This window comes from Mustelus asterias, chromosome 2, assembly GCF_964213995.1.
Source record: "Mustelus asterias chromosome 2, sMusAst1.hap1.1, whole genome shotgun sequence".
Lineage (NCBI taxonomy): Eukaryota > Metazoa > Chordata > Chondrichthyes > Carcharhiniformes > Triakidae > Mustelus > Mustelus asterias.
The window spans coordinates 110,526,206-110,540,638 of NC_135802.1; the positions used below are offsets into that span (position 1 = coordinate 110,526,206).

The window sequence follows — 14,433 nt, forward strand, 5'->3', positions numbered from 1 at the left end:
CACCTCCATCACCCCCTATGATTTTCTGTTCACCTTTTTTAATGTACTCCCATTGCATTAAATTCTGCACTCGGAAAAACAATTATGAAAGCTTTTCCTACCGCCTTCAGACGAAATCTAGCCCAATTTTTCATCTAGCCTTTTCTTTCAAAAATAGTCATGTTTTAGTTGGTCTTGGAAAATTTTGGATAAAAAATTTGCCTTTCATAGTTTTGATTCATTTTTGCCAATTTCTCATCACTAGCATGAAGCAAGGAGGTATTAAAGCTTTTCCAATTCAACATATGGTCCAGAACTTTCACCCTTGAGCCCGCTTATTTACTTTGCTCTGGCATCCTGCACAAACCTGGGTTTTTCATACTTTTGGCTCAATTTGTTAAACACTCTCCACCAATGCCCTTGCCTTTGAACTTCAGCATACCAGCATACATTAAAATAATTCATTTTATTTCAATAGGTATTTCTTTCTTCAAAGTAAGATTTGTGTATCAATAATGTATCAGTTTGCAACAATTCCATATAAACAACATGTTTACTAGATTTCAAGCAGTTTTAAAATAATTTTTGTTCTAAATGAGGAATGAAAATATTATTTTAAAGGATAAGATCATTACCCCGAGATCATTACTGCAGAGTGAAGTCTGAAATAAAGCACTGTCACTTAGTTACCAGTGATTCAGTCAAACACCAATTGATAAATTTTTTCAGGAAATTAAAACTGAATATATTGTAAGAACAGGATCTTTATGATCAAAACGACAAGTGGCTGCCAGAAATACTTTCCGTATGTATTCCATCATGAACAGTTTCCTTTATTAGTTGCTTATGAATCACTACATCCTGTGTGCACCATTGTGTTTCTTAAGCATATTTATCATAAGAATCTGATATCATTAAATTACCAATTGCAGGCATGTAAATGAAATTCAATGTCCATTTACAAGTAAGATAATCAAGTTTTTGTAACAAAAAACAAGGGCAGTTAAATAAAAGTCAATAAGGATGGTAGAAGTAATATACCATGAGTTTCAATAAGGTATCGCATGACGGGCACATGCTGAAGGTCAGAGTATGTAGAGTAGATGTCACAGAATGGATTGAAAATGACTGAGCAAAGGGTATGGATTCAAGATATTTATTCAGACTGGTTGTAAGTGGGAAGTGTATCCCACAGGTGCTGGACTGCTGATCCACATTTATATAAGCAATTTGGGAAACATGTACAATTCCCAAGCAATACCAAATTTGGGAATATATTTAGTACTTCGGAAGACTGTAACAAAATAGAAGAATTAAATAAACTTGCAGAATGAGTGTATAAATGGCAAAAATTAATTTTAAAACAGTGTGAGGTGGTAGGTAGAAATAAGGAAGCCTCTGCTCAGAGAAATGTGAAGTGAAACATTTGGTATGAAGAATGAGGAGAGACATTATAAAATAAGGATACAATTATAAAAGGGTTGCAGGAACAGAGAGTGTAAATGGGGGAAAGAAATAGAGAACTTTGGGGTATGCATTCACTAATCATTATAGGTATCAATACAGGTTAACTAGGACATTAAAATGCAAACAAAGAACTGGGATTCATTTCTGGAGAAATAGAATCAAAAAGCAGAATAGTTCATAGGAAAAAATTAAACTGTCAAACAGAATTGTGCACTTTGCTTCTAAAATGTGGGAGTCTTCAGTATAGATCTGCAACTATTTATGCTGGTGCTAACAAACTTCTATGTTTGACCTGTAAAGTTCAGCTAGAACTCTTGTGAAATCTATTCAAACTGCTGTACACCATAGTAAGGGTGGAATGCGTTCCAAGCATTACACAGAATCAGTCAAATGATAAATCACCATGAGCTCAAAAAATGTATTTGCTTGATCAAACATCTCCCTTAAATTACACCACTGCATTTAACTTGGTCTGGAGCACCTGAGGTGATGCTAATGATGTCTGTTATTGGTTTGCTTCACCTTAAGTTTTCCAACAGCATGGCACTGATCCGAGAAACCTCTGTTGAATGCACTGAGAAATCTGTTGAAAATATTGTTATAGTGAAGATGACGCTAAAGGCAGATGCATTCTGTACCGGCAAATAATTTGATTGTTGTTTGTTCGAAGTAACTAACTTCTTAAAAAAAAGTTAATTAATAGTGGAAGCTTTCAAAAATAGACATTGATTCAATAAGTGTTTACAGCTGGTCATGCAAATTACATGTATAAAGTTGCACGCTATCAAATGTGGTACCTATTATATTTCACTGCACATAGGCTGGGCCTTTGACATTTTCTACAATTTGGAGCGTGCTCAACTTTAGAAGCTCATTTCAGAAACTTAGTGGAACGGCAACAAGGATGAATGGGAATATGTGTCAAAAAGTTCAGTCCAAAGAGCATACTATTAAATATTTTAACTTCTTCTCTGGGAGATGGTGGCATTGTGGTAATGTCTATTGGACTGGTAAACGCAAGGCCAAGGTGAATGAGTTGGGGACGTGGGTTCAAATCCTACCATGGCAACTGGTGGAATTTAAATTTAATTAATAAAAACATATGAAATTGAAAGCTAATCTTAGCAATGGTGACCATGAAAAGATCATTGATTATCATCAAAAACCTATCTGGTTCACCATACCGTTTGGGGAAGGAAATTTGCTATCCTCACCTGGTTTGGCCTACATGTGACACTGACCAATGGTAATGCAGTTGACTCTTGGTTGTGCTCTTAAATGGCCAAGCAAGCCACTGAGTTCAAAGGCAATTCAGATGGGAAACAAATGCTGGCCTCACCAGCAACACCCACATCACATCAAAGAATAAAAAAAGCAGTACAACTGAAGCAGTGCATAATTTGCATCACCATGTTGCAAATGATGCTGTGAAAGCAAAGACTAACAAGAAAGATCAGATAATATGGAGGCAATAAAATATATTTACAACTGCTGACAAGATATTTTTAATATCAGTATATAAGCTTCAACACCTGAAGTTACAACCAAATATATTGTATCTGAGCATCTCCAGTATATATATATATATATATATTATATATATATATATATATATATATATATATATATATGAGAATGGAGCCTGATTCAATCAATAAGCCAGCACGTTTTTTGTTGTGTGATTTATTTCATCCAGCACAGGCTGGATGTAAAATAACTTGCATTGAATCAGTGATCTGTTTCCCTGGCTACAAGATAACTGGAGCAAAAGAAGAGATAAGCACTTACTTGGACAGCCTCACAAACTTCAATCAGCAATCTGAGGAAATTTAACACACTGATTTTCAGGCTATCCAAAATAGTGGTCAGCTCTGCACACTTTCTTGTGAAGTATTGAGCTGAATTAAGCTTTTCAAATTGTGGAAATGTGACAAAGCGTTTTCCTCTAGTAGCTTTGCATATACACACTACAAGGTATACTGAGTATTATGTAAAGATAAGTGCTCTGTCTTGAATTATACTGAAAACATATCAATGTTTAATTTCCTTATTTTAAGCAGAATGGCTTGCGATCTTTTGTCTAATGCTGATATGTTGATCACTTCCAATTACTTATCAACATTGCATTCTTTGAGTTGTAAATAAAAATATGAAAAAATCAAATTGTTTATTTTTGCATTAAAGAGCATGCAGTTAAAAATTGTCACGAGTTTTTTCATTTTAACTGCAACCACATGTCTTTTTGGCAAAATTAGCCAGAACAGTTCATTAGCTTTAGTCATACTTAAATCTACAGTAGTTAAGGGCAAGCAGTTCAGGTCAGTTATCTCTCAAATCTAATCATATTAGTGATATATAGAAAGTGAGTATTGCTTGTGACAGGAAACTTTTATTTGTGTTTTATTTTTGAATAAATTGTTAAACTTTTGATTAACTGGATCAGAAGCTTCATAAAATTTCCTTACTATTCAAACACACAAATACTTTATCATTTATCTTGGACTAATTTATGAGGAAGCGGGCAGAGGATACAAAGTTCTCACTATTTTTCATGGTTGATTTTGTCTGTTTTACTGCTGCTGTTTTCACATCAGGTTAGTTTCATAAAACCAAGTAAGAAGCCTTACAACACCAAGTTAAAGTCCAGCAGGTTTATTTGGAATCAAAGTGAGTCCTGATGGAGGAGCAGTGCTCTGAAAGCTCGTGATTCCAAATATACCAATTGGATTTTAACCTGGTGTTGTTAGACTTCTTACTATGCCCACCCCAGGTCAACACTGGCATCTCCATATCATGGCTATCATAAAGCCAATTGAGAACATAGTACATTCGATTTTTTTTTTAAACCATCAACCCCATCAAGGAAATTAATTCAAGGCAACAAATTTAAAACTAGTCAAGGAATCAAATGTGAAAGTTCTTCTACTTTGATTGTTATGCTTTTTTGAGAGAGATTCTAACATTCTGTTAAACATAGCTGTAACCCTGATGCTCTGGGTAATGGTGATGCTACTGATAACTTTAGGAGAGCAGAAGTTAATTCTGACTGGATTGTGAATATTGGCAAGTTGTTTTGAATGCGAGTCAAACAAGATCAAGAAAAGTTGAATAGGCACTGTTGCTAAACACAACTGCTTTTCAACGTGTTGGGAGTATAAATGACTGCTCGATTGGAAAAAAGTTCTCAACCTATTGACAACAAATTGTTAATCTGAAGGCAAGTAAATGATGGTTATTGCTTTCATTGCTGTAGGCAAATTTAGTTTTGGCAGTGTTGTTACTTCCCTGCCAGATGATAAACTTGATGTGGAGATGCCGGCATTGGACTGGGGTAAGCACAGTAAGAAGTCTCAAAACACCAGGTTAAAGTCCAACAGGTTTATTTGGTAGCACAAGCTTTCGGAGTGTCGCTCCTTCTTCAGGTGAGTGAGGAGTTGTGTTCAGAAACGGCACATATAGACACAAACTCAATTTACAAGATAATGGTTGGAATGCGAATCTTTACAGTTAATTGAGTCTTAAAGGTACAGACAATGTGAGTGGAGAGAGGGCTAAGCACAGGTTAAAGAGGTGCATATTGTCTCCAGCCAGGACAGTTAGTGAGATTTTGTAACCCCAGGCAAGTCGTGGGGGTTACAGATAGTGTGACATGAACCCAAGATTCCGGCCAAGATCAGGAAGAAAACACTCCTGCCTGGTGATTGTCGAGCGGTATTCATTCATCCATTGTCGTAGCGTCTGCATGGTCTCCCCAATGTACCATACCTCGGGACATCCTTTCCTGCAGCGTATCAGGTAGACAATGTTGGCTGAGTCGCAAGAGTATGTACCGTGTACCTGGTGGATGGTGTTCTCACGTGAGAAGATGGCATCCGTGTCGATGATCCGACACGTCTTGCAGAGGTTGCTGTGGCAGGGTTGTGTGGTGTCGTTGTCACTGTTCTGAAGGCTGGGTAGTTTGCTGCGGGCAATGGTCTGTTTGAGGTTGTGTAGTTGTTTGAAGGCAAGAATTGGGAGTGTGCTCTCTTCCTGTCGGGGAACACTTCAGCAGTCACGGGCATTTAGCCTCTGATCTTCGGGTAAGTGTTCTCCAAGGCGGCCTTCACGACACATGGTAACGCAGAATCGCTGAGCAGAAACTGATAGCCAAGTTCCGTACACATGAGGACAGCCTCAACCGGGTTCATGTCACACTATCTGTAATCCCCACGACTTGCCTGGGTTTGCAAAATCTCACTAACTGTCCTGGCTGGAGACAATACACACCTCTTGAACCTGTGCTTAACCCTCTCTCCATTCACATTGTCTGTACCTTTAAGACTTGATTACCTGTAAAGACTCGCATTCCAACCATTATCTTGTAAATTGAGTTTGTGTCTGTACATGCCCTGTTTGTGAACACAATACTTCACTCACCTAAAGAAGGAACGATACTCCGAAAGCTTGTGCTACCAAATAAAACCTGTTGGACTTTAACCTGGTCAGATGATAAACTGTCATTTCTCTGCCAAAGAACATACCAAGCATTTATGTTTCCATCTTGATGCCACATGCAAACATTCACTGGGTAAACCCCATACTGTTTTTCTATACAGATTTCATAGCCTTGACAAAAGCATTCATTTGTAGCAACTTATCTCTTTCAGGCATCTCCTTTTCCATGGATAACACTCATCCAGCCCTACCATCTCATTAATGTTACGGACAGGAGAGAGAGAGGCAAACTGTATCTATTTCTTCTTAACAACCTGTTTGTAAATAGAAGCTGTTTTGATTTTTTTTTGTGATGGCATGTTTTCCTAATCCCTTGGTTGTTGTGATGCAGTTTATTATTAATCTGCTGCAAGCTCGAGTTAGAGTGAACACAGAAGGTTAAGTTTGTTTCACATTCAAACCGGAGGGAGGAGTATTAGCAACTTCCCACTCCACGCATGGACCCCAGCTATTCACAATATATGTTAATAATTTAGATGAGGGAACCACCCACCTCCTTTTCCTACCTCCATCTCTCCCTTCATATCTGGTCCTTCCTCCTGTTCTGCTTCTGTCCCACCCTTCTGTGCTGGTCTCACTTCCTGTGCCCAGCCATGGTGCAGTCTGTGCTACAAGCACCTAACGTGAAAGAGACTGTGACCAGTTAACAGGAAGGTGAAAGCGACATCTACTGACCTCGGAGTCATTGATGAAATAAAGCTCTTTTAAATGGTCATAAATGGGGACGGCATGGTAGCACAGTGGTTAGCACTGCTGTCGCACAGCGTCAGGAACCCGGGTTCAATTTTGGCCTTGGGTGACTGTGGAGTTTGCATGTTCTCCCCATGTCTGTGTGGGTTTCCTCCAGGTGCTGGTTAGGTGCATTGGCCATACTAAACTCTCCCTCAGTGTACCCGAACAGGTGCCAGATTAGGGGATTTTCACTAACCTCATTGCAGTGTTAATGTAAGCCTACTTGTGACACTAATAAATTTTTAAAAATCCATTTCAAAATGGGGATTGCTACATCAAGTGGAATCTTTGTCCCTCCCACATAGCGTGTTTGGTGGCAGAGGGAAATTTAATCATGTGTTAGGGTGGCAGGTGGGACCCCGCCTCCACCTTGATTAAATCCTTGGTGGGAAAGCCCGTGGATGGCTTTCCTGCCCCAATGCCAATTGAGGACCTTCGTTAGACAATTTAATGCCTATTTATGGGCCTCATCCTGCTACTGCTCTTAACTCGCCACTGGCCTGTCAAGTGCCTGAGTGGAACAAGATGTGGCCAGCTTTAAGAAGCATTATGGGTCTCTTAGTAGCTCTCCAGTCAATGGCTGAGACCCCTGTTTTCCCCCACAAGATTCTACCTATTAGCATTATTCAGTGGCAAAATCCATTATAAAGGTATCAACATTTATTTATAGTGCTCATTATCTTTGTGAATGGTGCTTCGAAGGTGTCGCTAATGTAATTATTCTCTGTTTCTCAATTAATGTTAAGTGATAGCCTAACAATTGGATCAGGAATTTCCTCAATTGACTCAACTGCTTGAGGTCTACTGGAAGTGCAGTTGAAACCCTATTTATGTCTGTAAATGGAATTTTCACTTTACTTCCTGTGAAGATATGTTGATGGAAGCTAGAGCAGCTCCAAGAAAATTATTAGTTTCTATATTTCATTTCTCATGGTCCACCTGCAGATGGTGAGTTAGAGAATGGTCTGCCTGTTATCTATCTCACAGTAAGAAGTCTCACAACACCAGGTTAAAGTCCAACAGGTTTATTTGGTAGCAAAATCCACTAGTTTTCTGAGCGCTGCTCCTTTGTCAGGTAAGTGGGAGTTCTGTTCACAAACAGGGCATATAAAGACTCAAACTCAATTTACAAAATAATGGTTGGAATGCAAATCTTTACAGGTAATCAAGTCTTGAAGAGTGTTCTCTTCCTGTTGGGGAACACTTCAGCGGTCACGGGCATTCGGCCTCTGATCGTTGGGTAAGCGTTCTCCAAGGCGGCCTACACGACACACGACAGCGCAGAGTCGCTGAGCAGAGACTGATAGCCAAGTTCCGCACACATAAGAACGGCCTCAACCGGGATCTTGGGTTCATGTCACATTATCTGTAACCCCCACGACTTGCCTGGGCTTGCAAAATCTCACTAACTGTCCGGTCTGGAGACAATACACATCTCTTTAACCTGTGCTTAACGCTCTCTCCACTCACATTGTCTGTACCTTCAAGACTTGATTACCTGTAAAGATTCGCATTCCAACCATTATTTTGTAAATTGAGTTTGTGTCTTTATATGCCCTGTTTGTGAACAGAACTTCCACTTACCTGACGAGGGAGCAGCGCTCTGAAAACTAGTGGATTTTGCTACCAAATAAACCTGTTGGACTTTAACCTGGTGTTGTGAGACTTCTTACTGTGTTTACCCCAGTCCAACGCCGGCATCTCCACATCATGTTATCTATCTCTGCAGTATTTGTGATTATTTTCCTCTCTGTTTGCTGTCTCCTGTTTCTGCCACTCTTTCTGTTTCTGATGCTTTTTTCTCAACTTTTGTTTTAAAGACAGAACCTCTTGTCGGGATTTACCACTCCCGTTTGTGGCAGGTATGTTTGCCGGCACAATTGGACAATATGAGAAGGCCCTAGACGCATTTTCTGGCGGTGTAAATGCAGGATGAAATCGTCCCCCCCTCAACAATGGCAGGCCGCGTTTCCTTCCAATGTCGGGAACATTATTACAGTAAATTTGCATCTTATTATTGTGCCCACATGCCTCAATCATTCCCCCACATCAAATTTAAATCCCACGTTGGTATGCTTTCAGAACAGCATGATTCACAACTGTCATTGAAAAGCGTGCACCTAACAGCCTGATCTCTGAGGGGAACTTGGAGGTGAGTGCTCACAACTTGGTGCAGCACTTGCAAGGATCTCAATGCAATGAAGCAGCTCTGCGGATTCAGGGTGCTGGCGGGGGTGGGGGGAGCTCAGAGGTAAGTCTCCACGGCAGCTTCTTCATGGCTGACTTGTGGTACCGGGGCAAGGGCAGCAATGTGGGGAGTGGGGGGGCTGCCATTCGGGCATGCAATTGGTAAAGCATTTCAAGATTGAGCATTCTTCTGCAGCTGAGACAGTTCAATACCAGCTCCATTGGAGTCTGAAGCAATTATGCCCACTCAAGCATGGGGAGGTGGTATTATCACTATACTATTAATCCAGAAACCCAGCGAATGTTCTGGGGACCTAGGTTCGAATCCCGCCACGGCAGATAGTGGAATTTGAATTCAATAAAAGATATCTGGAATTAAGAATCTACTGATGACCATGAAACCATTGTCGATTGTTGGGAAAACCCATCTGGTTCATCAATGTCGTTTAGGGAAGGAAATCTGCCGTGCTTACCTCGTCTGACCTCGTGACTCCAGAGCCTCAGCAATGTGGTTGACTCTCAACTAGGGATGGGCAATAAATGCTGGCCAGCCAGCGATGTCCATGTCCCATGAATGAATTTTTAAAAAGCAAAAAAAGTGCCATTGATTGCTCCTGTAGTTTTACCTCTTCGTATGCAGACTTCAAAATTAAACAAGTGTTATGGGGCTCGAGAACTATTGGGCAAATGGGCAAGTTTGAGGACCCTCTTGCAACAGGTGGGAATGGATCACTCACTAAAAGTGGCACTTGGAACACCCAGTAAATAGACATGGAACATTAACTCTCATGGTCCAAGCAAACCGCTCAGCCTGGGAGTGCAGGTTTGGCTAATGCCTGTGCTTGAGCTGAGAGCACAGGATGCAGTTGAATGGCCGAAGCTGCCACCACTCTGTCATGTGGTTTAGGACAGGCGTGGGTGGGGTTTTGGCCAGGTATCAATTAAACTGTACACAGGGCATCCAGGGCGGGTGAATCCGAGGCCAGTGATGTTAAAATCATTTCTGCTCATTTTCTGCACTGACTTTTTTATTCATTTGTGGGATATGGGTGTCACTGGCTGGCTAGTATTTATTTCCCATCCCTAATTGCCTTTAAGAAGGTGGAGTGAGTTGCCTTCTTGAATCGCTGTAGTTCACGTGCTGTGGGTTGACCCACAATGCCGTTAGGGAGGGAATTATAGGATTTTGACCCAGCGACTGCGAAGGAAATATTTCCAAGTCGGGATGGTGAGTGGCTTGGAGGGGAACTTGCAACACAAGACAGTGAAAAAAAACTGCTATTGGCTTTCGTGTTTCAACACCGCTTTCTCCAGCCAGCATTAGACATTGTCGACTTCTGGGACAATTCTGCCCTTTGCCTTTTTCTTTTTCTTTGTGGCATGGTGGTAAACTGATCAGCAATGCTGCCTCACAGTGCTAGGGATCCGGGTTCGATCCCTGGCTTGGGTCACTGTGCGGAGTCTGCATGTTCTCCCCATGTCCTCATGTGTTTCATGATGTGGAGATGCCGGCGTTGGACTGGGGTAAGCACAGTAAGAAGTCTCACAACACCAGGTTAAAGTCCAACAGGTTTATTTGGTAGCAAATACCACAATTATGCAATTATGCATTATTTGGTATTTGCTACCAAATAAACCTGTTGGACTTTAACCTGGTGTTGTGAGACTTCTTACTCATGTGTTTCATCCAGGTGCTCTCCGGTTTCCCTCCCACTGTTCGAAAGATGTACTGGTTAGGTGCATTGGCCATGCTAATTTATCCCTCAGTGTACCCGAACAGGCGCCAGAGTGTGGCGACTGGAGGATTTTCACAGTAACTTCATTGCAGTGTTAATGTAAGCCTACTTGTGACACTAATAAATAATCATTAATGGGAGTTGGTAGATGTGGGTCAACATGCAAAGTAACCACAAATAGTCACAGATGGAATTTAGGGTGAAGGCTGTGAGGAAAATTCATCCCTTAGTTGCTCCCTATCCATGCCTCTTCAACCAGTGCAGTCCATCAGCCCACCAATAGTGCTGTTGGGAAGGGAGTTCATGGTTTTTGACACAGTGACATTGAAGGCAAGTTGAAATAGTCCAAAGACAGGATGGCTGTGGCTTGAAGGGAAATTTACAGTTGATGTTTCCATGCGCCTCTGCACTTGTCCTTCTAAGTGGTAGAGGACGAAGGTTTGGAAGGTGCTGTCGAAGGAGCCTTGGTGAGTTGCTGCAGTGCATCTTGAACATGATGCATACTGCTACCGTTGTGCATTGGTGGTGGAGGGAGTGAATATTTAAGGCAGCGGAAAGGGTGAAATTAACACCATAAGGGCTGAAAATTAAGTGTAAATTAGACTGAGCGAATACTGTTTAATCAGGATCATTTTAAGAGAAAAAAATGGTTGAATTGGAAGAGCAAGAGGGAAAAGAAAGATAAAGGAAAAGAAAAGTTTTCAAAATAATTTTATTTTACAGACTAAAAATTGGCACCACCTTGAGCTGTTCTATCAAGGTCTCCCACCACTTCCCAAGGGCATGATGTGCCACAGGACACTTCCTGCATGGCCAACATAGCATTGGTGCAGTAGAATGGCCCGCACACAGGTGCGCACCTTGTGTGTGCTGGAAGACTTTGAATGGACACTGTTCTGATATCATGTGGCCCAATAGGCTGATGCAATGCCAGGATTGGAGAGTTGAAGCATATATGCTCAGCCTAAGGGTTCTTTCATCACCCAACAAAGATCAGGCTTGTAGCTACAAGATGAGACTAATTAAAGAGCCGCTCCACAAGTTGTAGATAGGTGTTTTTCAGGTTTTGCCAAGGCACAGTTGTTGGAAGCACTGTTGTGTTCATGGAAGGGCCAGTATCTAAATGCAGCCAGACAGGAGAGGAAATTATCTGTCCCAAGCATAGGGAGCTGTTGTTGCAATGCCTCCTGGTCTGCAACATTATCCAGAAATGGAATAGAGGTGGCAGAGAGGAGTGAGAGGGAGGAGTAAAATTGAAGTTTGTAACAAAGGCAATGTAATAATTATGGGGGCTTTTATTCTTCATATTGACTGGACCAATCAAATTGGGCTTTGTAGAATGTTTTTCTGACTGTTTCCTGGAACAACACATCGTGGAACCAGTTAGGGATAAAGCTATTTTAAGTCTAGTGTTGTGCAATGAGGCAGGATTAAATAATTCTCTCATAGTAAAAGGTCCTTTAGGGGTGGAGGGAGTTGATCATAATATTGATCCACATTAAGTTTGAGAGTGACATATTTGAGTCCGAACAAGAATTTTAAATTTAAACAAAGCCAATGACGTGTCTGAGGAGAGAGCTGGTTAAGCTTGATTAGATAAACAGATTAAAAGTTATGGAGATAAATAAACAGTGGGAAACTTAAAGAAATTATTCAAAATTTTCAACAAAAAAACACAATTAAAAAACAATAATTCAGAGAAATGCATCCCTGCATGGCCACCAAGCTAAATTGAGATTAGTTTAAAAGAAGAAGCTTATAAAATGGCAAAGAATAGTAGTAAGCTTGAGAATTGGGAGAGTTTTCAAAACCAGTAAACGGTGACCAAGATGTTAATAAAAAAGGGAAAAAATATGAGTAAAATAGCCAAAAATATAAGTGCTTTAAAAATATCAGAGCTTTTACAAGTGTATGAAAAGGAGAGTAGCTAAAGTAAATGTTGGTCCCTTAGAGATAGCAGAAATTATCATGGGGAATGAGGAAATGGCAGAGGTTTTGACAAATGCTTTGTGTCCATCTTCACAGTAGAAAGTATAAATTACATACCAGGATATAAGGTAAATAAGACTGAGGAACTTGTGATAATTAAACTCAGCAGAGAAAAACATATTACAGGAACTTAATGGTCCAAAAGCTGACAAATTCCCAGGACTTGATAGCCTACGCCCTAGAGTTCTAAAGGAGGAAGCTGTGGAGGTAATGGATGCACTGGTTATGATTTTCCAAATTCCTTAGACTCATAGAACAGTCCTAGCTGTTTGCAACTTCGCAAATGTAACTATGGTATTCAAGAAAGGAGAGAGAAAACATAACTGCAGGCTAGTTAGCCTGACATCAGTCATTGACAAATTACTGGATTCTGTTATAAAGGAAGTATTAATAATGCACTGAGAAAATCAGACAAAGTCAATATGGTTTTATGAAAGAAATTATATTTGACAAATTTATTTGAGTTTTTTGAGGATATAGCTTGTAGCATAGATAAAAGCGAGCTGGTAGAGGAGCTCCATGGTTACACAATCTTAAACCTCAATTTGATGAGACATCACACGGTGAGGGTGAGGATGGAGTTAAGAAGGGGCAAAAGGCAGTCACTCACCATTCTTCTGGACGACTTACACAGCACCAGATGTGATTGGCTGAGTCACCTCCAGGCCCAAGATCTTGAATACCATCTCCTTCAGATGGCTCAGGTGATGGGGCCTTGGAACGCACCCTCCAAATTATTCTCTAGGTTTCCTGGTTGCCGTACTTTTTCTTGCAATAGAGGGGTCAGATTCCATGCGTAAGTAGTGTAGCTGCCATATCTAAATAGGTGAAGGTCTGTGGAAGCAGTGAGAGTTGGGTGAGTTGCTGGCAGTGTTGCAATGTGTGTATTGATGAGTTGAAGTATTTGAATATACAGCGTGAGTCCCGAGTGTCAGAAAGTGCTCCTAGGTGAGTGATGGAGATGTTGAGCATCTTGGGAAGTTGGTGGTGCTGTGAGTATCAGATGCAATGTGAAACAGTATTCATTAACTGACCACTTGTGTGAGATCATTGTACTTTTTCTAGCACTGTCTTCCTGTCCTGGGGTAAGATACTAGGTATTCAAACCTGTTCAAGCTGCCATGGAACTGTGGCAAGGGTAAAGGAGGGTGGGTGGGGGGGGGCATGAGTTGGCACTAAGCTGGCATAAGAGGTATGGGGCAATGGGGTGAGTAAAGGGGCCTAAGTTGGCATTGATATGAGGGACCATTGGGAGTGGGTGGGGAGTAGGGCATTTGTTGGCATAGAAACATAGAAAATAGAAGCAAGAGTAGGCCATTTGGCCCTTTGAGCCTGCTCCGCCATTCATTTTAATCATGGCTGATCATCAAATTCAATATCCTGACACCCCCACTTCCCCCATATCCCTTGATTCCTTTAGAACCAAGAGCTACATCTAATTTCTTCTTGAAATCACACAATGTTTTGGCCTCAACTACTTTCTGTGGTAGTGAATTCCACACGTTCACCATTCTCTGAGTGTAGAAATTTCTCCTCACCTCAGTTCTAAAAGGTTTACCCCTCCCCCCCCTTCCTCAAACTATGACTTAGTTCTGGACTCCCCAACTATTGGGAACATTCTTTCTGAATCTATCCTGCCTAGTCCCTTTAGAATTTTATAAGTTTCTATGAGATTCCCTCTTACTATTCTAAACTCCAATGAATATCATCCTAATCGACTTAGTCTCTCCTCATATGGCAGACCTGCCATTCCAGGAATCAGCCTGGCAAACCTTCGCTGCACTCCCTCTATAGGAATGACATCCTTCCTCAGATAAGGACACCAAAACTGCACACAATACTCCAGGTG

The 14,433-nt window shown here is 40.9% G+C and overlaps 1 protein-coding gene across 1 annotated transcript in view; it reads left to right on the plus strand.

Moving 5' to 3' along the window:
* Positions 1-1,944: 1,944 nt before the first annotated feature.
* The window catches only part of dnah5 (dynein, axonemal, heavy chain 5), a 302,757-nt gene continuing 290,268 nt past the window's right edge, over positions 1,945-14,433 (plus strand). Inside the window, exon 1 of the mRNA XM_078200599.1 lies at positions 1,945-2,086. Coding sequence (XP_078056725.1) covers positions 1,945-2,086 — 142 coding nt within the window. The remainder of the gene's footprint in view (positions 2,087-14,433) is intronic.